At 41.0% G+C, this 24,580-nt stretch overlaps 2 protein-coding genes across 5 annotated transcripts in view; one reads left to right on the top strand and one right to left on the bottom strand.

The window, feature by feature from the left end:
- Nucleotides 1–8,105: 8,105 nt before the first annotated feature.
- LOC133402932 (homeobox protein DBX1-B-like) lies at nucleotides 8,106–16,827 on the top strand. The gene is made up of 4 exons (XM_061677270.1): nucleotides 8,106–8,496; nucleotides 9,124–9,225; nucleotides 14,473–14,678; nucleotides 16,522–16,827. Exons 1-4 carry the CDS (start codon nucleotides 8,139–8,141, stop codon nucleotides 16,825–16,827), a joined length of 972 nt encoding a protein of 323 aa, XP_061533254.1. The 5' UTR covers nucleotides 8,106–8,138.
- A 4,861-nt stretch (nucleotides 16,828–21,688) lies between these two features.
- Nucleotides 21,689–24,580, bottom strand: part of ckap5 (cytoskeleton associated protein 5) — a 111,041-nt gene continuing 108,149 nt past the window's right edge. For all 4 annotated transcript variants that reach the window (XM_061677394.1, XM_061677396.1, XM_061677395.1 and 1 more), the window contains one exon: nucleotides 21,689–23,615. In XM_061677394.1, coding sequence (XP_061533378.1) covers nucleotides 23,355–23,615 — 261 coding nt within the window. In that variant the 3' untranslated portion in view covers nucleotides 21,689–23,354. The remainder of the gene's footprint in view (nucleotides 23,616–24,580) is intronic.

Consider the following 24,580-nt stretch of genomic DNA (forward strand, 5'->3'; position numbering starts at 1 on the left):
CATTTAAAGAGAATGAGAAGAGCCACTTTGATTGGCAGCGAATTAAGTCAACTGTAAACACACCCGCAGGGACGCAGCCTGCCCACCCTCGGATCTGCCGAGATGTGCTGGTCTACAGTCACGGTTGCGCCACCCGCCACGCCAGAATTACGCTGGTCATGAAAATACGGCCCCAGGTGTCACGTATGAGTGCACCCACTGTCGACCATTATAAAATGTATAAATTAATCCACCCTCCATCGCTGGGGTTACGTTCCAGACCACCCTCGCGATAAGTGAAATCCACCATATAGAGATACACTATTTAATTAAATCTTGGGCATGTTTTTAGCATTTACAGCCCTTTATTTTTTTTAAGTTCTTTAACACTTTCAAAACAATACAAACATATAATTTTTTGAGAGATAAAGAGCAATGGATAACACGAAAATATTGTCCAAACAGTATAACAAAGAGAGTAACAGCGTTTACTGTCGTCACAATGAGACCTTTTGAGTTTTTTTTCTTGAAACATTGCTTAGATCTGTTTACCTCACATCATTTAATAGCATGATGCATCATATCAAGTCTGAGTGGAATTTGTGGTTTGTTGAAAAATTACATTCATTTCCGTTAAATAAAATGATGAGTCTTATTAACTAAACCCAGTCTATACAGTATGTACATTCCAGTGTCTGACAAAGGCATTGAACTTGGTTTTCTTTTTCAGTGCACATTAAATTGAGGGAACAGGTGCACTGAGGAGGACTATTCTCTCCGTCTCTCGCTCTGTCTGTGTCTCTCTCGCTCTCTAAGCAGCTTTGTTCACAGGCTTGTCTCTCTCACCCACTACACAGCGAGGTGATGTTTAATGGAAAGTTAATATGGTTTTAATGCTTGTCGCTGCTCTTCGACACCCAGGGCCCCACTAATCCACTCTGTTCCACACCGCCTGGAAACAGATGCTCTGGTGGACAGAGAGAGAGTGAGAGCGAGAGAGAGAGAGAGCTAGAGAGAGAGAGAGAGAGCACAAGAGTGTACAAGAAACACAACAAGAGAAAACATGAGTATTTATTTACTGTATTTATTAACTGATTTTGACTGACTGAAATTGGTAAAAATATATATTGCCATTTTGCTCTACAAGGGAACCCCTATCAGTAGAGGGGTTTTCGCAAATTCTAGACACTAGTTAGCGGTGCAAGTACAATAGTAAATAATAATACTGTATTAATCAGTTCAATATATTCATTGCATTAATTACAGTTTCCTTTTATCGGTCTACATTGTTTTGTTGTGTGTCATTTCTAAGTTATATTAGTTTTACCTGTTTTGGCTGCTTCAATATTAAGATGGTTTAGTAGGCTAAAGTACTGTTATTTGAAGATTTACAAAACCAACTGGTGTCTTCTCTAGTTGAATTAACGAAGCCTCTCAAATGTTATGTTTTCCCCTATGCAATAATAACTACACATCAGTAATGCTAGCACAAAGCAGAAATTTAGGGCATGATAAAGTACTCCAAAACATTTTAATATGGACTAAAGAAGAATTACGCATTACAAAAAAAAACAGAGCTGTTGCCTCATGAAGAGACTCAAGTTCATTTTGGTTTGATTTATATATTTAATAATGATAGTAACTTTACGCAATACTGAAGAGTATCGTGACTTGACTTTTGTGTTGGAATGCGTACACCATGCAACTGTAGGTCTGTTTTTAAAACATTGCTGTTGTGGATCAAGATTTTCATTTTTATTTTTTTTTTCATTTCACTTTTTTTTCATTTTACATTGTACAAATCCTATGTGACAACTACAGCCACAATTTCAATGAAGTTGGGACGTTGTGTTAAACATAAATAAAAACAGAATACAATGATTTGCAAATCATGTTCAACCTATATTTAATTGAATATACTACAAAGACAAGATATTTAATGTTCAAACTGATAAACTTTAATGTTTTAGCAAATAATCATTAACTTTGATTTTAATGGCTGCAACACGTTCCAAAAAAGCTGGGACAGGTGGCAAAAAAGACTGAGAAAGTTGAGGAATGCTCATCAAACACCTGTTTGGAAAATACCACAGGTGAACAGGCTAATTGGGAACAGGTGGGTGCCATGATTGGGTATAAAAGGAGCATATACGGTCCATAATATCATCAAAAGGTTCAGAGAATCTGGAGAAATCACTACGTGTAAGCGGCAAGGCCGAAAGCCAACATTGAATGCACATGACCTTCGATCCCTCAGGCGGCACTGCATCAAAAACCGACATCACTGTGTAAAGGATATCACCACATGGGCTCAGGAACACTTCAGAAAACCAATGTCAGTAAATACAGTTTGGCGCTACATCCATAAGTGCAACTTGAAACTCTACTATGCAAAGCAAAAGCCATTTATCAACAACACCCAGAAACGCCGCCGGCTTCTCTCGGCCTGAACTCATGTAAGATCGACTGTTGCAAAGTGGAAAAGTGTTCTGTGGTCCGACGAGTCCACATTTCAAATTGTTTTCGGAAATTGTGGACGTCGTGTCCTCCGGGCCAAAGAGGAAAAGAACCATCCGGACTTTTATGGACACAAAGTTCAAAATCCAGCATCTGTGATGGTATGAGGCTGTGTTGGTGCCAATGGCACGGATAACTTACACATCTGTGAAGGCAGCATTAATGCTGAAAGGTACATACAGGGTGACTGGTTAGAGCGTCTGCCTCACAGTTCTGAGGCCCGGGGTTCAATCCCCGGTCCCGCCTGTGTGGAGTTTGCATGTTCTCCCCGTGCCTGTGTGGGTTTTCTCCGGGCAGTCCGTTTTCATCCCACATCCCAAAAACATGCATGGTAGGTTAATTGAAGACTCTAAACTGCCCGTAGGTGTGAATGTGAGTGTGAATGGTTGTTTGTTTATGTATGCCCTATGATTGGCTGGCAACCAGTTCAGGGTGTACCCCGCCTCCTGCCCGATGATTGTTGGGATACGCTGCAGCACTCCCGTGACCCTTGTAAGGATAAGCGGCTGAGAAAATTGATGGATGGATGGATGGATGGGCACATACAGGTTTTGAAGAAACATGCTGCCATCCAAGCAACGTCTTTTTCATGGACGGCCCTGCTTATTTCAGCAAGACATTCCAACCACATTCTGCACGTGTTACAACAGCGCGGCTTCGTAGTAAAAGAGTGCAGGTACTAGACTGGCCTGCCTGCAGTCCAGACCTGTCTCCCATTGAAAATGTGTGGCGCATTATGAAGCGTAAAATACGACAACGGAGACCCCGGACTGTTGAACAGCTGAAGCTGTACATCAAGCAAGAACAAAGCTTCAACAATTAGTGTCCTCAGTTCCCAAACCTTTATTGAATGTTGTTAAAATAAAAGGTGATGTAACACAGTGGTAAACATGACCCTGTCCCATCTTTTTTGGAACGTGTTGCAGCCATAAAATTCTAAGTTAATGATTATTTGCTAAAAACAATAAAGTTTATCAGTGTGAACATTAAATATCTTGTCTTTAGTGTATTCTATTAAATATAGGTTGAACATGATTTGCAAATCATTGTATTCTGTTTTTATGTATGTTTAACACAATGTCCCAACTTAATTGGAATTGGGGTTGTAATTGAGCAGCTCTAGCCTATGTTTACAGGTCAGGTTTTTTTTCCCCGCATCACAACTATTACTAAAATGAATTGGCTTTGTTTACAGTAATCTCAGCAACTTGTATAAAATTGGAGTATACAGAATATTTTCCCATCATCAATGTGACAATACATGAGGTGTCTCCTGTAATATTTAGCCTTCAAGTTACCCTGGCCATGTGTTTGTTTGTTAACAGCAAACAAGTGGTAATGCATTGGCATTAGTATTAAACAGCCATTACCTCCCCACAGACAGCCTCAGTTGTGTCACCTTATTTGCATGTGTTATCAATTGAGGGAGTTACAGGGGAGGGTTAACGTTGGAGGACGTCTACAAGCTAAGAGCTTTAAAATTACTCTTGACTGGTGTTTAATTCACTCACAGCTGTTACGTTTGTTAAGAATCTAGGAGCAGGCTGTTCTGTTTTTTCGACCCAGGAGGAGAAATTAGTTCTGCTGATGTCCATTTTCCCTCCCAGAGAACCATCTGCTCTACTTCAATACAAAAGAGGGATTTTGTGAAGGAATAAAATGCTTTGAACATAATAATTTCTCGTTCTCTCCCTTTGAAAGAAGTTTTGGTTAAAGTGTCGCATTTCCCAGCAGGTCAGGTGCTCAGCAAATCAGCTGCAGATTTAATGATAGGCTCCTTTTGTTGAAGAGTGGATCCTTTCATCATAATGCCCTCATAATGAGTAATGTGTAGAACTTAAATTACACTTGTATTTAAAAACTAAAATCAATGTCTCTCAGTTAACTAAAACGTGCACTAATTTCCCTTTATTGTACAGCTTATTACATCACATATTGTAACACTGCTATTGTGCTGTGTTTCTTGTATTTATTTAGCTATTTGCAACATTATCAGAATTTCTTTTAACCATATTTGTATATACTGTAATTCAAATACATTATTTAAAATAATAATAAAAAATAAAATAGGGTCCTTTTCATGATTAACGCACATGGTCATTGATCATCAATTCTCTTTCTTGCTCTTACTCTGTTTCAGATTTTAATATAAAAGCCAACAATTCGTTTTAAACTGGGATAATTTTTTATTTGTATTATTTTAGAAAATATATAAAAAATTAATTAAGAAAAAACAAATAAATACCCATCTCTTGCTATTAACCGAAAAATTACATAAATTATAAAAATAAAATAATGTTTCATCTCTACCAATACCTCACACATCTAAATATAGAGAGGTATAATACTCTTTTCACAAATGCAAAACAAAATCCTTAATATTTAGATTATATTTTGATCTAGTATAAATAAACAAACTATCTCTCTCTGTGTTTCAGATTGTAAAAATATAACATTTGGAAATATATTAGCGCCCATGCTTTTCAATGGATGATATACTGTACATAATGAATTGGTCTGTTTTACAAGTTAAATTCATTGCAGGCACCGAAGGCCAACAGCAACAATGTGTTTAAAAATAAAGTAATGTAATGCTCAAGCTTCAGCTGTTGGTGAAGTTGACATTAGTATTTCTAAAATGTATATTCATTATTATTACATCAGTCATACCCAAAACAGGAGTTTATAAATTCAGTAGAGTTGGTGTGAACAGTAAAAATCCAACTAAATCATAAACCAAAAAGTTGCACTGATTAAGATTTGCTGTTTGTTAAAATGGATTGGCTGGCGACCAGTTCAGGGTGTACCTTGCCTCTCGCCCCGGACTCAGCTGGGATATATCCTCGTGAGGATAAGCGGTACGGAAAATGAATGAATGTTTGTTAAATGATGACATTTCGGACGATAGATGGAGCGAAATAACATTAGTCACGCATTTTGTCACATGCCCCCAGGGACTCATGACTCAAGTCTCACATCACCTCTTCTGAAGAGCTCTTTGTCCACCGAACACCTCTTCCACTTCAAACATGTTGGGAATAACATACCGATTATTAACAGATACAATACATTTTAAATGAGCGAAACATTTTTGTTTTATCGCAGACGTTTATTTTTAATAGTAATAATTATGCTCTGAATTTGTTTCTCTTAACCACACGCAAGCCTGTTCCTAAAACCTGACTCAGCAGAAATTACACTATCAAGCTAATTACTCTTCCAATGGCTAGACCAGTCATTCTCAAATTGCGCTACGGATACCACTAGTTGTATGCGGGTGCTCTCTGATGGTTTTTGTGTTTTCCAATATTTAAATGTAATGTAATGTGAAAACATTATAATAATGTTACAGTGGCTTACAATGATATTTAAATATACTTTTTAGGAATAAAACGTTTGCCTTGTTTTTGATGACGACCTGGGTCTACTACAGTATTGAATGTTAATGTTGGTCATGACGAATTGAATTTTTTCAGGTGGTACTTGGTGTCAAACGTTTGTGAACTACTGGGCTAGACCGATGGTAAGTCCTCCCTTATATTTTGCAATGTTTTCAGCCATAATGGAGTGTGTCACTCAACCCAATGCAATATGTTGCTCGTATCAGAAAAAGACAAAGGTGGCGTTTGCAGTTTTCAAACTTCTAGTAAGATTAGAATGTAGCCTGACTTCACTCCCAACCCCCTCGCATCTCGCCCCAAAGAAACGCCCCAAGATCACTAATGTTACTGCTATCGCTAGCATGATTTATTCATGATGGCATGCTGCAAAACACGAAATGTAAGAGGTTTGATGTTGTATTTTTTGGACACACCAAAAAACACCCCAATTTTTCTGCCCTTTTTTTTTTTTTTTTTGCATTGAAACTGTCTGCAGTTCAATTTCTAATTTTACTCTGAAATGAAACCGTAGAACAAATTCACAAACCAATCTGCAAACAAAAATGTATTCTAAACCTTTGAAACTTTAATATTCTACTGTCAGGTCATATAGACAGTTTTCACATATATGACAAAAAGTGTGTTGTTGCTTATTTATTTTTTTTTAACCACAAACTCCACCTTTAGGATCAAAGTTGTTGTTTTTTTGCATTGAAATGTATGCAGTTCAATTTCTAATTTTACTCTGAAATGAGAGTGCAGAAAAAATTCGTAAACCAATCTACAAACAAAAATGTATTCTAAACCTTTGAAACTACTGTCAGGTCATATAGACAGTTTTCACATATATGACAAGAAAGTGTGTTGTTGCTTTTTATTTTATTTTTTAACCACAAACTCCACCTTTAGGATCAAAGTTGTTTTTTTGCATTGAAATGTATGCAGTTCAATTTCTAATTTTACTCTGAAATGAGAGTGCAGAAAAAATTCGCAAACCAATCTACAAACAAAAATGTATTCTAAACCTTTGAAACTACTGTCAGGTCATATAGACAGTTTTCACATATATGACAAGAAAGTGTGTTGTTTATTTTTTAACCGCAAACTCAACCTTTAGGATCAAAGTTTCTCTTTTTCTTATTATATAGCTAAGTTTGTTCTTGAACATCATGTACCATGAGCAATGATTTGCAATTGTAGTCAGAGTAATATCCATCCATCCATTTTCTGAGCCGCTTCTCCTCACTAGGGTCGCGGGCGTGCTGGAGCCTATCTCAGCTGTCATCGGGCAGGAGGCGGGGTACACCCTGAACTGGTTGCCAGCCAATCGCAGGGCACATAGAAACAAACAACCATTCGCACTCACAGTCATGCCTACGGGCAATTTAGAGTCTCCAATTAATGCATGTTTTTGGGATGTGGGAGGAAACCGGAGTGCCCGGAGAAAACCCACGCAGGCACGGGGAGAACATGCAAACTCCACACAGGCGGGGACGGGGATTGAACCCCGCACCTCAGAACTGTGAGGCTGACGCTCTAACCAGTCGGCCACCATGCCGCCAGTCAGAGTAAAATTACAATTTAATTAGTATACAAATAGAAATGAGCATGGTGAAGGGTTTAAAGAAATATTTTTAAAATGTGTTTTTCAGGGTTAGGGTATCTGTAACAGAGTTGTGGCAAAACACAGCACAATATTTGATATGGCAAATAAAATCTCATAATAAGCGTTGTTGATGGTTAAGATGGACAAATCAAATGATGGTTTATTACCGTTTTTTTTCTTGAAAACCCCAAAAAACATAGAAACACAAAATTCTTTTTTTTTTTTTTTTTTTTTTTTTCAAAAATATCGGATCCAAAATCATTTACTTCTGAAAGGATGTCTATCTCATCGTATATAAAGTCCCCTCGGGCCAACTATTGTTGGAGTCCATGAAGTTTCAATGAGGAGGGGAATTGGCAAAAAAAAAAAAAAAAAAAAAAAAAAAAGTCCCCTTCTTGTTCGTCGCAAGTCCAATCAGGCCAGGAGCACAGACGTGCTGACCAATCCCTGTTCACGGACCTCGTCGCAGCCTCATTCCCATTCGGATGATGGGATGGGCAGTTGAACATGTGAGCCAAAGTCGCTTCTATAAAAGTTGGTGCAAATAATAGAAGTCGCTACTAGTAGTACACTACAGGTGGCAGCGAAGCCAGTGTTCGTCATTTGCCCACATTCCAGACAAGAGTCAACAGGTTTGTTGTCACCAGGGGCCAGCCATGATGTTTCCGTGCAGCGCTTTGCCGCATCCGCTCTACCCGGACCTGCTGCGTCCTCCGGCCGCTCCGGCCACCCCTCTCCCCCGGTCCCCGCCCTCGGGCTACCGTGTGGAGGATCTCCTCCGAATAGGCCAACCGGCGTGTAGCTACATACAGCGGAGCCCCGGGGACGTCCTCTCGCTGAGCCCGCAGCAGGGCAGCTCACCGCGGGCGTCGGGACCCGGCACAGCGCGCTCTGTCTTTCAGTGCTCCGGGCAGCCGGGCCACGGCGGCGGCGGCTCCCCACAGTCCTCATGTCCGGCCTCGAATTGGCTCAAGTTCGGCGTCAGTGCCATACTGGCACCGTCCACCAGGAGTGGTGAGCAACTTGTTGGATTGATGGATTTGGAATGCTCGACACTGTACGCTGCAACCTACAAGTTTGTATATTTTAGTTTTAGCTTGCAAAATGTGTAAATCCGGGGAGGGCTTCTATATCCATTTATCATATAACATATATGTGTAAAACATATGTTATACAATACAATAACGTCTTTGTTTGTTTAGTTATTTACTTACTTACTATAATATCAAAATCTCCTCCCACTCAACTTTCTGACAAGTAAAAATACAGAATTATGCATTAGGACCTACTAATTATTAGGGTCCTATTAATAATATTTTATACAATTAATGTGGTATAACGATCGCTTATATGTATTATACTGCTGGTATCTCCAAATGAGTTTGGTAGAAGTTATTTTCATTAAACGTGCACCGTTAACAAACACATATATTGGTAACAAAAAAAAAACATAATAATCGGATGGAGTGGCCATTGTATAATTACACAATGGCAAGTGTGTGCGTTTCTATCGCTTGGCAAAGCAAGTGACCCTCAGAAGGCAACCATCACATCATAACTTTGACATCCCTGCATTATATGATTTCAAGGGTATCAATATTTCCGTAGGTTTTCATGCAGACTTCTGTATATGTTTTCCAGGTTGCTCTTCTCCTCCAGTCCACAGTTTGCAGACTAAATTGTTTCCTCTACCATTCTTAGATGCAAGTCTCCATCCTTTCATCAGAGCGTCCTATTTCACAGGTAGGACTTAACCAGCTCTCCAAAACTGACACAAACAGCTAAGAACTGCATTATCATTATATTACATTTTGATTGTGAGATCGAGCCAATGTCCCGGTCCTCAATTTTTTTAAAAGTACATTATTATTAACGTGCTGGAACTGCACACTTTAATTTAAGTGATCACTGAAACCAACACCGCACAGGTTTTTTAAAATTCTTTTTATATATATATTATGAGAAGTCACTGATAGTGTCGCGAGACGTACATTTGACATTACTGTAAGTCGCCGTAACATTAAGCGCAGTTTAAACAACGTAAATGTAGGGAAATAAGAAAGAAAACTACTGAGATAATGATTTCATTAAAATATATCGCACATACAAGTTAAATACAAATTGTACCTAAACCTTAAATCAAACAGTTCTGAAAAATTAAATGCATATATTGTGCTAAAAAGTTAAATACAACGGAAATGTATTTAGGCAGTGATTTATTTATTTTTTTCGCATACCACTAGTGCGACTGGTACCACCCTTTGACTCACTACCCTAAGCGATGTGGCCAATAATTCTCAGTATGATGCAATTTACACCACTGCAAATTACAGCCAGAATATTCTACATATTTCTATTGATACTACAATGAGAGAGAAAAAAGTCCTTTGAATTGACCTAATTCAAACATGTACAATGGTTGCACATGACTAAAATGTGTTACACTAACATATATTATTTGAATTTTTTATTTTTATTTAGGAAAAGAGGGGGAAATTATATCAGTTTACCACATTTTAATCATGTGGGACCGAAAAGTAAGTCCTTTTCTCTGAACGTGTCAATTCAAAGTGAGGATTATTATCTTTGAAAAGGGAGAATTTTGCACTGGATCTGATTAGCGTGTGTGCAGGTTACCTAGTAAAATATATGTGATTAAAACTCTAGGAAAGTTTAGGACAATAAATTACCCATGCAACTCTCCAACATTTTTATGCACCTTATGACTCCCGCTTCATAATTATAGGAGTTGAAGAAAAAATTACTTTGTCAAGTACTGTCAATCGTGAGTCCGCTTCCCCCCCCCGAGACATTGTTAGACTTTTAGCATGGGAATACCCCTGGACAGATCCGCCAATTTGAAGACCTATTTAGGGGACTGACTGCTGACATTAGCACCAGTTGTTGTTATCTACAAATTAGTCTAGTTCGTCACGCTCCATAAATATTAGTGCCGTTTGTCATGGTTTAAATGTGAGGCGGGTTTCTTCCCAGCTCGAGAACTCAGTGCCTCTTCACGCGCTGTCGTTTTCCCACCAAGCTCTTCTGCCTGCTCACAAAACTCTCAGTACCGTGACCAATAGGAGCCACAACACCCACCCACGCACACACACAGGCATACACTTTGTAGATTCTATCTAAAGCTACAGTATGCGTCACACTACTAGTTCTACATATATGCTGTGCGTAAAGGCTTCACTTTACATATGCTCACTTCAGCTCTTTAAAAACAAATTCTTAAAATTACTGGATGACATTATTGCGACACAAAGCATATAACATCTGTATTAGCTCAGGAAGCCAGATACCTACCGTAACTGGCTACATCTCAGATCCCGGCAGCTAAAGGCTTCTAACAGTAGCACATTATACTGACCTGCCTTTAATGGGCCTGTAATATACTGGCATGTCGACAGCCTTCTCCACTCAATTCTTTGAAACACAATCAGCTTTCTCTATGCATTTGCAGCCTATACAATCCCCCTTCATGCTTCATTAGAGGTAGTGTGAGCTGAGCTTTGGAGAGCCGGTCTCATTAGCATTGGCTCTGTTTGCGCCACTTGACAAATTGGAGTTTTAAACATCACATTTCAGGGAGGACAATTCTATTTGAGGCAGAGTCAAGACGATGAAAGTCCTGACTTGCTCCTACTTGACAGCGGGGAGCACTACTCAAGCACCCACGAAGGCCGCGAAGGAAAAAAAGAAAACATTAACAGTCTGTAAAGTGATTTTAATGGAAAATATAACATTGTGTTTTGTAGTTGTAAAAGTAGTAGCAAGATGGTGGTTGAAAAATAAAAATAAAAACTTTTAGTACTTTAATTAATGGTGCTATGATGTAACCTCTAGAACAGTGGTTCTCAAAGCTTTTACATGTAGGTTTCCCTTGCCTGGACCCGGGTTACCGGGGGCATTCCTCTGGAGCCAGGCCTGGAGTTGCCCACGGTGAGAGGCGCCGAGCAGGTGTGGGTATACATATTGCCCCTCGGCTCGGCGCCTGTACATTGGGGTTCACTCCAGTGGACGAGACGGTAGCCTCCCTCTGCCTTCGGGTGGGGGGACGGGTCCTGACTGTTGTTTGTGCCTATGCACCAAACAGCAGTTCAAAGTACCCACCCTTTTTGGAGTATTTAGAGGGGCTGCTGGAGAGCGCTCCCGCTGGGGACTCCATTGTTCTGCTTGGGGACGTGAGCATTGGTTCACGTGGGGAATGACAGCGAGACCTGGAAGGCCGTGATTGTGAGGAACGGCCCTCCGATCAGAACCCGAGCAGTGTTCTGTTATTGGACTTCTGTGCTCATCACGGATTGTCCATAACGAACACCATGTTCAAGCATAAGGGTGTCCACACGTGCACTTGGAACCAGGACACCCTAGGTCGCAGTTCGATGATCGACTTTGTGGTCGTGTCATCGGACTTGCGACCGCATGTCTTGGACACTCGGGTGAAGAGAGGGGCGGAGCTGTCAACTGATCACCACCTGGTGGTGAGTTGGCTCCGATGGTGGGGGAAGATGCCGATCCGACGTGGCAGGCCCAAACGTATTGTGAGAGTCTGCTGGGTGGTGGTTAAAAAGGTGGTTAAAAAGCTCCTCGGTGGGAAGGCCCCTGGAGTGGATGAGATTCGCCCGGGGTTCCTAAAGGCTCTAGATGTTGTGGGGCTGTCCTGATTGACATGTCTCTACAACATCGTGTGGACATCAGGGACAGTGCCTCTGGATTGGCAAACTGGGGTGGTGGTCACTCTTTTTAAGAAGGGGGACCGGAGCGTGTGTTCCAACTACAGGGGGATCACACTGCTCAGACCCCCTGGTAAGGTCTATTCAGGGGTGCTGGAGAGGAGGGTGCGTCAGGAAGTCGAATCTCAGATTCAAGAGGAGCAGTGTGGTTTTCGTCCTGGCCGTGGAACAGTGGAACAGCTCTACACCCTCGGCAGGGTCCTCGAGGGTGCATGGGAGTTCGTCTAACGAGTGTTTTGTGGACTTGGAGAAGGCGTTCGACCATGTCCCTCAGGGAGTCCTGTGGGGGGTGCTTTGGGAGTATGGGGTATCGAACCCCCTGATATGGGCTGTTCGGTCCCAGTACGACCGGTGTCAGAGTTTGTTCCACATTGCCGGCAGTAAGTCGGACTCGTTTCCGGTGAGAGTTGGACTTCACCAAGGCTGCCCTTTGTCACCGATTCTTTTCACAACTTTTATGGACAGAATTTCTAGGCACAGCCGAGGCGTAGAGGGGGTCCGGTTTGGTGGCCTCAGTATTGCATCGCTGCTTTTTAGCAGATGATGTGGTTCTGTTGGCTTCATCAAGCTGTGATCTCCAACTCTCACTGGAACTGTTCGCAGCAGAGTGTGAAGCGGCTGGGATGAGAATCATCACCTCCAAATGTGAGACCATGGTCCTCAGTCGGAAAAGGGTGGCGTGCCCTCTCCAGGTCGGGGATGAGATCCTGCCCCAAGTGGAGGAGTTCAAGTATCTTGGGGTCTTGTTCACAAGTGAGATCGACAGGCGGATCGGTGCAGAGTCTGCAGTGATGCGGACTTTGTATCAGTCCGTTGTGGTGAATAGGGAGCTAAGCCGATCGATTTACCGGTCGATCTACGTTCCTACCCTCACCTACGGTCACAAGCTGTGAGTCGTGACCGAAAGAACAAGATCCCGGATACAAGCGGCTGAAATTAGTTTCCTCCGCAGGGTGTCCGGGCTCTCCCTTAGAGATAGGGTGAGCAGCTCAGTCATCCGGGAGGATCTCAGAGTAGAGCCGATGCCCAAGCCACAGATGAGGTGGCTTGGGCATCTTATTAGGATGCCTCCTGTACGCCTCCCCGGTGAGTTGTGCTGGGCACGTCCCACCGGGAGGAGACCCCAGGGACAACACAAGACACGCTGGAGAGACTATGTCTCCCGGCTGGCCTGGGAACGCCTCGGGGTGCCCCCGGACAAGCTGGATGAAGTGGATGGGGAGAGGGAAGTCTGGGCGTCCCTGCTAAAGCTACTGCCCCCTCGGATAAGCGGAAGAAAATGGATGGATGGATGGACAGTTCACAAGATTACATGCAAATGCATTATAGTGTTCTTAAAAGTAAAATACAAATGAAATGTTCTTAAAAATTTCCCGTATTGGATTGAAAACAAGTTTAAACAAGGTTAGTACAGTATGTATGCACAGCTACAAGCTTCATTGTCATATTATTTGTGTTTAATTTAATAATTCTTTGCACATACCACTAGAGAAAGCGCACGTAACATGAGTGGTATTCGTACCACACTTTGAGAATCACTGCTCTCGAGTGAATTATATCATAAGAGTACTCAGTACATTACATGAACAGAGATACTAGCATGTGTAAATTAGATTTTCCCTGCTTCAAAATGGTAAATCTGGATCAGATCCAATCCAGATGATGACGTCGTGGCTTCTGACTTGAGCTGGAAATGGTTTTGCAGGGGCAAAAATATGCAATGTTTTTTTTTTTTTTGTCTTTTAGAATGTTGTCAGTGATGGATTGACCAGGTCACACATGAGCAAACAATAAACCAAAGCCAAAGCCTCTTTAGGAAATATAAAAATGATCAGCAATTACTCCTAATGAAAATCATTGTCAGCCGTCTGTCAGTTTGAGAAACTCCTGGCATAATTGCAAGCAGGATAACGTTATTTTTGACTTACTGTCACAATATCAATACAAAAATGTCAATGTGCTTGATTTAAAAAAAAAAAAAAAACGTTTTTCTTTCTGTCAGTGTTGATTGCCATGGTAATTTGCAAAGGTTGAATTGAGCCAACTGTCTCTTCTTTTTTTTCCGAAAATGTTCATAAAAGGCTTGGACTATTTTGCTGATGAATAATGCTGCTGATGTTTTCTGAACTCTCACTGGGCCGTAAATCATTATTACGGGCATATGCATATTCACAGGAACAGATGTACTGTGAATGTTACAGAGTTTTACCTAAATTCTGTTTTACCACGTTGCATTTTGTCGCTTCAGCTTCCTCCTCCTCTGTGGTCCCTGTCCCAGGAACCTTTTCATGGCCCCTGGCCCCCAGAGGAAAGCCTAGACGGGGCATGCTGCGACGAGCTGTGTTCTCAGACCTCCAGAGAAAGGCCCTGGAGAGAACTTTCCAGAAGCAGAAGTACATCAGCAAGCCAGACAGGAAGAAGTTGGCCAGTAAACTGGGACTCAAAGACTCACAGGTACATACAGTATCAAAGACTACCTTGTGCATTTGGTTAAGTTATTTCTTGTGTACACATCCTCCAACTTCATGACATGCAGATTTGCTCCGTAATTGAAAACATTCCAAAATTAACTCAAATAGACCTCTTCTATATCGGTTATGTCGTAGGTTAATAAAATAAGATAATTTCTCACTTCAGAATAAGATTTGTAGCATGTGTCACCGACACCAATGGATGTTGTTTTATTGGGAAAGGAACCATATTTGGTCACGTAAATACCCAACACGTGAAGTCGACATGGACGTCTTATAACTTTTAGGCAGTAGAACTCAAGACAAGAAAATGTTAACAATGGGAAAATGTGTAATTATATACAGTATAATAAAAGAAGGGCAGCAGGGTCTACTAGTGGTTAGCACGTGTGCCTCACAGTTGTGCGGTTCCGATTTCAAATCAGAGCTCTGGTCTTCCTGTGTGGAGTTCACATGTTCTCCCCTTTCTTGTGTGGAGTTTCTGTGGGTACTCCAGCTTCCTCCCATAATCCAAATACGTGTCTTTAAGATCATCAAAGTCTCTAAATTGTCCGTAGGTATGATTATGAGTGTGAACAGTTGCTTGTCTCTTGTGTACTCTGTCCCCTCGCCCAAAGTCAACTGGGATACGCTCCAGCTCACCCGTGATCCTAATGAGGACAACTGCTGTAACAGACATGCATATAAAATGAAAAAAAAACAAAAACTTATTTTGATATTTCATTATTATAAAAAAAAAAAAAAAAGTCTATAATACAGTAAAGTACAATCTGAGGTTAAAATTTAATTTCGGATTGCAAGGATTTTAACTAATTATGGAGTACCCTTCAAACACTTAGTCGAATGATTCTGGAAATATTGTTATTATTATCATTCTTAGCTCCTCATTAGGTTCGCAGGTGAGCTGGACCCTATCCCAGCTGACTTTGGGCAAGATGCAGGGTACACACCGGTCTGGTCACCAGCTAATCACGGGGCACATAATGTAAAGACAAATAAAATATCACATTCAAACCTACGGACAATTTAGTCTAACATGCACTGTATGTCTTGGGGCGGACTGATTAGCACATCTGCCTCATAGTTCTGGGGACTGGGGTTCAAATCCCGGCATCACCTGTGTGGAGTTTGCATGTTCTCCCCGTGCCTGCGTGGGTTTTTTCCCAGGCACTCCGGTTTCCTCCCACATCCAAAAACATGCGTGGTAGGTTGATTAAAGACTCTAAATTGCCTGTAGGTGCGAATGTGAATGCAACTGGTTGTTTGTTTATATGTGCCCTGCGATTGGCTGGTGACCAGTTCAGGGTGTACCCCGCCTCTCGCCTGAAGATAGCTGGGATAGGCTCCAGCATGCCCGCGACAACAGTGAGGATAAGCAGTACGGAAAATGGATGGATGGGTGTATGTTTTGGGAATGTGGGAGGAAGTCGCAGTACCCGGGGGGCACATGGACACGAACGATCGGGGTAGACAGGTGGTCTCCAAGTGCCGACTTCACAGCTCAGATCTGTGACTTCCTCCCGAGGCAACTTTACATCCGCCATGTCGAAGACTGTCAATGTGCTACTCACACGCTGCATTTAAAGGGAATGAGAGGAGCCGCTTCAATTTGATAAAGTTGAAGTCGACTGTGGTCATCTCCAACACCAGTGCAGATGCGCAATTTTCAATGCACTGGGCTACACCGGTTCACCAAAGTAGCAACACCTGGTCCAAACTCCCTGCGCACGGGGCTGGATTTACGCCAGTCACGAAAATAGAGCCCCTGCTGTCATATGTATAGCAAACAGTAGGATGATCTGGACTTGTATTTTCGTCTCTGCTAGGTGAAGATCTGGTTTCAGAACCGCAGGATGAAATGGAGAAACTCAAAAGAAAGGGAGCTTCTGTCGACAGGCGGATGCCGTCAGCAGACCCTACCCACCAAAACCAACCCCCACCCGGACCTCACGGACGTGGGTAGCACCTACTGCCACAGCGGGCTGGAGAGGACTTCAACCACCAGTCAAGGACAGTTGGAGAGCCAGGAGTCACATCTGCCCCATTATCATCATCACCACCATCATGGCTCCTCTACGTCAGAGTCCAGTAAACAATCAGAGTCAGAAAGTGAGGAAATCACTGTTTCATAATCACGATTGAAAAGAATCATTCCTTGCACTACAGTTGACTTACAATGTCAGTTAGGAGGGATGATGATTAAAGGTGATAAAAAGTGCTTCTGTTCACTTTGTGTATGGCTGTATTCTATCAGCATCTAATTCCTATTTCTGTACAGTATTTTGAATTTGAATTTTTATATTTAGTACAATATATTGTTTACACATTGTAAAATACATACCGAGCAATTTTAGATTGACTATTTGTAGAATACTGTTTTGTTTTTGTTTTTTTAACACAGAAGTATATAGTATAATTCTTTTAGCAGACTATATATTTGTATTCTTTATTTTCGCAAATAAATCTGGAAAAAGTCTAATAAATGTTATAAATTACTTAACCAAGTTTTTACCAGCACAGTAAATTTTCCTATCACTTCACCCTATCCTAATATTCTGGCGGAAGCACCTACTACAGTAGGCATACATAAACAGAAAACAGTCATTTGACCTATCCAATTTTGATTCAGACTGATAAAAGATAGACAAGTTAATACTTTATTAATCCCATTGGAAAATTTCAAGAACAAAACAACTGGTCAATTATATTTACAAATAAAAAACACAAGACAAACAACAGCAAATATTTTTGTAATGGAACACCAAAATTAACCTTGTAAGAAAAAAAAAGTGATTTCCGCTAAAAATTTGCCAAATTCACTCAAATTCTCTCACATCTTGGAATGAGAAATTTTCAGTCAATGGGGGTCTTCCTTTTACGAGTGTTCAAAGTTCTAAAGAAGTTGGAACGTGCCGTACTCTATCACTAACCTCGCTAACACAATAGTTAAGTCATTGTTAGAGGAAATATTCAACTAAAAGTAGATCTATGAGTATCTATACTATATACAGAAACAGAAATACAGACATATATATGTGTGTATATATACATATGTGTATTTATATATATATATATGTATATATATATATATATATATATATATATATATATATATATATATATATATATATATCCATCCATTTTCTGAGCCGCTTATCCTCATAAGGGTCACGGGCCTGCTGGAGCCTAACTCAGCTATCATCAGCAGGAGGCGGGGTACACCCTGAACTGGTTGTCAGCCAATTGGAGGACACATACAAACAAACAACCATTCACACTCACATTCACAGCTATGGGCAATTTAGAGTGTCCAATTAATGCATGTTTTGGGGATGTGGGAGGAAACCGGAGTGCCCGGTGAAAACCCACGCAGGCACGGGGAGAACATGCAAATTCATATATATATATATATATATATATATATATATATATATATATATATATATATATATATATATATATTCTGAGGAGCGTGGGGGGTTCAATCCCCGGCCCCGCCTGTGTGGAGTTTGCATGTTCTCCCCGTGCCTGTGTGGGTTTTCTCCGGGCACTCCGGTTTCCTCCCACACCCCCAAAACATGCATTAATTGGAGACTCTAAATTGCTCGTAAGTGTGAATGTGAGTGTGGATGGTTGTTTGTTTGTCTGTGCCCTGCGATTGGCTGGCAACCAGTTCAGGGTGTACCCTGCCTCCTGCCCGATGACAGCTGGGTTAGGCTCCAGCACGCCTGCGACCCTTGTGAGGAGAAGCGGCTCAGAAAATGGATGGATGGATGGATATATGTATATATGCATATACATATATATATATGCATATACATATGTATATACACACACATATATATATATATATATATATACACACACACATACATATACTCGCTTAAGAACCCATAGAACATAAAAATTGGGTGCGTACTTCCACCTTGTGGACAACTAAATAATTGCAACTGTGCAACTGACGTGCAGTTATCTGAGGACCAGTTGGTTACTCTCGCTGGGTCTGCTTTCCTCTCCCTCACAGATGTCAGAGCGTGAAGAGTGTGGGTGTCGAAAAAGTGAGGGTAAGTGAGGGTGCAGTAGCACCCACATCCACGTGGGGTAATCAATTATAGTATAGATTTTCTGGCAGTGTAAAGATGTAAAGCTATCAGCAATTAAATGGTAACTTAATTGTGACCGCACTGCTTTAAAAATTGTCATTGCTCTTGTTTCGGCTCTGAATCTTGAGTTCTGCTGAGCGCAGGGGCGGAGCTAATCTAATGACTGTGGTCACCACATTATTAGAAAACCCCCAAAATAAAAATGACACTATTTATAATAACAATATTTCAAAATGTATGGAGGACATCTATTTTTAGATGAGCAGGATAAATATTATGGTTTCGTTCATCTCTGTGGTCTGTTTTCATGATGTAGATCCAATGTAGGGTGCAAAAATGTTACCCATTGACACTCCTGACAGTTACACATGCACAGTAGCTCCTCTTTATGGCAATAGATTGGCTCGAGCAAGGCTTAGACAGGGTGAATGGGATTTTCAACAGTTCCAAATAACAATCAGGGTGAGCACAAAAAAGGCAAAAGAAAAAGCCTACCAACACTCCTGAATGTGATTTGGAATTGATCTGGTGCAATTTAAAATGTGGCACGTGTGTGCTGGGTGCTGACTGCCATTTAACATTTGAATGTGATTGGTTAATTCCGACCACAGACACATCCCAGCTCCAGTACCGTGAAAAGGTATTGGTCCCCTTCTCTAATTCTTATATTTTTGCATAGTTTCCCCACTTTAATGCTTAAGATCATCAAACAAATGTAAATATCAGACAAATATTACCCAAGTGAACTGAAAATGCTATTTTTAAATGGTGTTTTCATCTATTAAGGAAAAATATTCCAAGTTACCTGGCCCTCTGTGAAAAAGTAATTACGCTCCTTGTTAAATCATGAATTAATTGTGGCTAATCACAATTTTTCGTTAGTTTTCACTGATCACACCCAAGCCTGATTACCTCCAGACCTGTTCAAATAGAATTCACTTGTCACTCCCAACAAAATCAAGTTAAACAAAAGATCTGAAAAAGCTGCAACAAAATTACACGATCCAAAAGAAATTCCAGAAGTCCAGAAATAAAGTAATTTACATCTATCAGTCTGGAAAGGGTTACAAAAGCCATTTCTAAAGCTTTATAATTCCGGCGAACCATAGCGAGAGCCATTATCCTCACATGGAGAAAACATGGAACAGTGGCGAACCTTCCCAGCAGTGGCCGGCCTACAAAGAATACCCCAAAAGAACATCAATGTCTCATCCAGGAGGCCACGAAGACACTCAGGACAACTTCTAAAGAATTGCAGGCCTCCCTTGCCTCACTTAAGGTCAGTGTTCATAACACAACAATAAGGAACAGACTGGGGAAAAATGGCATCCATTGAAGGCGAAAACCACTGCTGACCATAAATAACATAAAGGCTCATCTTACTTTTGCAAAAAAATAAATAATTATAATAATAATAATATGAATTATTCCCAAGATTTTTGGGAGAAGAATATTACAGTATATGGACTGACGAGATGAAAGTTGAGCTTTTTGGAAAGTGTGTGTCTCGTTCCATCTGGCATAAAGGTAGCACAGCATTTCAGAAAATGAACATCATACCAACAGTCAAACATAGTGGTGGTAGTGTGATGGTCTTGAGCTGCTTTTCTCCTTCAGGACCTGGACAACTTGCTGTGGTTGATGGACCAACAAATTCTGATCTTTAACAGAAGATTCTGAAGTTCATCCAGTTGTTCAGCCATCAGTTTGTGACCTCAAGCTGCACTTGGGTTCTGCAGCAGGATAACAATACAAAATACACAAGAAAGTCAACTTTTGAATGGGTTAAAAAAAAAAAAAAAATGAAGGTTTTGGAGTGGTCTAGTCAAAGTCCAGTGGTGTAGAAAATGGATTGGATGGATGTGTGGTGCAATTCTTCCTCTTCACATGGCAGTGTTCCTCCCAAACAAGTCAACTTTGGTGTCATCTGTCCACATAACATTTTTCCTGTAGTGCAGTGGAACATCTAAGTGCTCTTCAGCAAATGCAAACCTGTACTAAGGTTTTTTTTTTTTTTTTTTTTTTTTGGACAGCAACGGCTTCCTCCTTGCTCTCCCATGAGCCCCGTTCTTGTTGAATGTTTTACGTTTTATGGTAATTGGTCAACAAAGATGTTGGCATGTGCCAGTGATTGGTCCAAATTTCATCCTGTTCATGCACGTCTGATCTGCAACTACAGGAATCATTGGGTTGAGGTTATTGCTGCCAGTTATTAAACCAAGGATTCACCTTGATGTCTCTTTTCAAGTCTTTTACCTTCATGTCCAGTGAATCTTTTATTTTCAATAAATATATGAAAACAGAATTGTTTGTGGTATTTAGCCAGTTCCTATTGTGATTTAGATACATTTGACCAATTCTTAAAATGAAAGATTCCAAAGGGCCCACATACTTTTTCCTCCCACAGTATGCATGCATGTACAGCCATTAATGTAAAATTACATCCATCCATTTTCTGAGCCGTTTCTCCTCACTAGGGTCGCGGGCATGCTGGAACCTATCCCAGCTGTCATCGGGCAGGAGCGGGGTACACCCTGAACTGGTTGCCAGCCAATTGCAGGGCACATACAAACAACCATTCACACTCACACCTACGGGCAATTTAGTTTTTGGGATGTGGGAGGAAACCGGCGTGCCCGGAGAAAACCCACGCAGGCACGGGAAAAACATGCAAACTCCACACAGGCGTGGCCGGGGATTGAACCCGGGTTCTCAGAACTGTGAGGCTGACGCTCTAACCAGTCGTCCACTGTGCCACCTGTAAAATTACAATACATCCCATATTGAAACATACATACCTGTATAAATAACAGTAGGAAGTTAAAATCAAACAATACAAATATTTGTGGGGAAAAATCCCTCCAAAAAAACAGCCTAATTCAGCGGCATGTTTATGCAATGCAAACTTTATTTACATGACAATAATCAAAACAACCACAGGTGTAATGCCATGCTCTTTCCACCCTAGGCAGCGAGAATTTCCTTCAGTGGGATGAAGAGCTGAACAGTTGGTTTGAAGCGCTTTTTGTGACACCCATATTGGCTTTGGACTCATGTTCCAAAGAACTATCAGTGTTAAACGAGAACATTACATTAGTACATACAAATAGTATTTACAGGCACTCACCGTGTCCACGCTAGGGATGAACAGTAAAAATTTCTTAATTATCCTTATTGTCACAGTTAATGTGCTTAGCTGTGCTTGGCCTCTACAATGGCGAGGAGTAACGAGAGTGGGCTACACATTTCACGTAAACTGCAAATGTGGGTCCATGGATAAAACCACAATCATAGTCTGTGTCCATTTATTCTTATAGTGTAGGGAGAACGGTGAATTATCCCTGAAGTGGAGCTATCCGCGACTTTAGCCCTCAGGTAGCAGACAACATAGTCTTGGAGACTCAAGAACAAATGGCTTGAGCCGAACAAAAGCCATTTAAAAGCTTCAATAATGTAGAGCCAACTTAAATTTGAGTTGTTGGGTTGTAATTGTTGTCTGTTCAAAATTCAGCTTTGTCTTATTCCTATAGTTGTCTAAATCAGCATTACTATAATCAGCCTGATGGAAAATGCTTCGATTTAATTTTCCCATTTGTTCACATAAACATCTATTCATAGACCAAAATCTAATTGAAGTGCAAAACACTCAAATACTTGAGAATACAGCCGCTAACTAGTTACCATAATGTTTGAGTCCCACCACAATTAAAGATCACTGTCATTTTAAGGATTTTGCATGTGATAATTCACTTCGGTTACTGCAGTTTACGATGTCTGTCAAAAAGTACATTAGGGTTCTAATTTAGTTTTTTTTTTTTTTTTTTAATTTATATCCCAAAAACTTTTTCAAGGTTTCCGGAGCGTGCGTTTGTGATTGTTGTCGTCTTAGTAATATCACAATACTGCAATTGGCTGTCGACCAGTTCAGTTCTGCCTCTCGCCCAAAGTCAGCTGGGATAGGCAACAGCTCACCTGTGACCCTACTAAGGAAAAGCAGTATAGAAAATGGATGGATATCATGATAATACCGAATATCGTGATATGAGCTTTTCATATGGTTTCATCTCTAGTCCACGCACAGCACAGTTGACTTCAACACGTACCAATATGGCTCTGCACATTATGACTGGCGACAATACAAGACTAGGGGGTGACTGTGCAACTTGTCATCCACAGTAAAATCAGGTTAGTTATACAGCCTTAAAACACCAAAAATCTGTTGTAAGAGAAAGCCACAACCTTTTAATTTAAGGATAAAAACAACAACGGCTCCCTTCAATTGAGACAGCTGTACATTTTGAGATGCATCAGTTTGCATAAAATGTAACTAAATGTAGCTCTAAGGAGACAGATGAGAATCTTTATATAAAAAAAAAAAAAAAAAAAAAAAAGAAGAAAGCTAGAACTGAATTATTTAGAATACGTTTTATACATGGGAAGAGTGGCTTTTAGGTTCCAAATGCTTCTTAGGTCCATCTATCAGAGCAGGAAGAGAAACACAATATGCCATAAAACAAGGATGCTGGTTTCCACCAACAGATTCAATTGCAGCGTTCCTATTCCCGGTTGTTCTTTATACGCTCCAGACGTTTCTTCAGGTCGCCCAGATTGGCTGCTGGAGAGGCCGAGCGGGTGTGCACATTTGACGGCGAGCGGGGCTGAGCGTTGTGTTCCTGCTGATAGAGCTCTCTGGACTCTTTGAGCTGCGATAGCTTGCTGTGGAGCATGTCAGTGGAGGAGGCCACTGATGGCTTGGATGACAGCAGGGAGGAGATAGGGGCTCTCTGTTGGGGCTCATCATCGCTCCCACTGATGCTCTGCAACAAATATGAGAGATGTGTTTGAGTCTAAAGACTAAATGGATGGCATACTCCTTAGGTGGGGTTGCATGTAAATTTAAAAAATGTATTACTTGTAGGGCTGCACAATACTGGGGAAAAAAAACACATTGCGGTTAAAAAAAAAAAAATCTGCAATATGTATTATTAGTATTAGTGTGTATAGTAGTACAGAGTTGTGTGCTCCCAGCGCTTCTCAGCCTTATAAAGACCAGTGCTTTTTTTTTTTTTTTTTGTCCTGTTCGGCTGTTAGGTCAAGCAGAATGGAAAATCTGTATCCCTTTCATGCCGGAACAGTTTTACTGTCACAGTGGAGTTTTTAAGCTTCCGCTGAGGTATTATAATTTCGGTTTATTGAGAATCAGACTTGATCAGTCGAACAGAATAAAGTTTCTATAAGGCAGAGAGAAACAAAGACAAAAGACAAAGCACTAATTGTAAACAGGATGAGTAAAGTAAATCATTACATTATCTACAACAATGAAACATTAAATATGAGTGTTGCATGGGGCTGTAGTGCTACACCCTGTGGGGGAAGGACAGGACAAGACAGAACAAGACAAGGACAGGAGAAAAAGCATGCAGAACAAGGGTCGTGACCCGACTGTACAACTGAAGTGTGGTGGCATTAATTATGTGTATTATAAAAGTCTACAGGACGAGAGTATAAGTGATGGGATACACCCGCGATATGCATTTTCATGAGTTATTTGTCGCAGTAAGTGCATGACCCCACACCCAGTGAAAGAGTCCTAGGGGTGTGTGTCTGCGGATACATACAAGTCAATTGATACCGTTTTACATGCACAAAGACTGACAGAAGTGTCCTGCAATTGCTGTGGCCGCATCGCGGCGGCTGAGGACCCCACCCAATCAATCGAGGGGCGGGATCAGGCCCAGGGGTCCACCCGAGAGCAGCCCGGCGGACGGGACACGTCCCACAC

Source organism: Phycodurus eques, chromosome 5 (assembly GCF_024500275.1).
Source record: "Phycodurus eques isolate BA_2022a chromosome 5, UOR_Pequ_1.1, whole genome shotgun sequence".
Taxonomy (NCBI): Eukaryota; Metazoa; Chordata; class Actinopteri; order Syngnathiformes; family Syngnathidae; genus Phycodurus; species Phycodurus eques.

What these genes read in the sequence shown, in the direction of transcription:
- LOC133402932 (XM_061677270.1), top strand. Translation starts at nt 8,139, where the DNA reads ATGATGTTTCCGTGCAGCGCTTTGCCGCATCCGCTCTACCCGGACCTG. An exon ending in GGCACCGTCCACCAGGAGTG is followed by an intron (nt 8,497 to 9,123) that starts GTGAGCAACTTG and finishes TATGTTTTCCAG; the next exon opens with GTTGCTCTTCTCCTCCAGTC. An exon ending in TGGGACTCAAAGACTCACAG is followed by an intron (nt 14,679 to 16,521) that starts GTACATACAGTA and finishes CGTCTCTGCTAG; the next exon opens with GTGAAGATCTGGTTTCAGAA.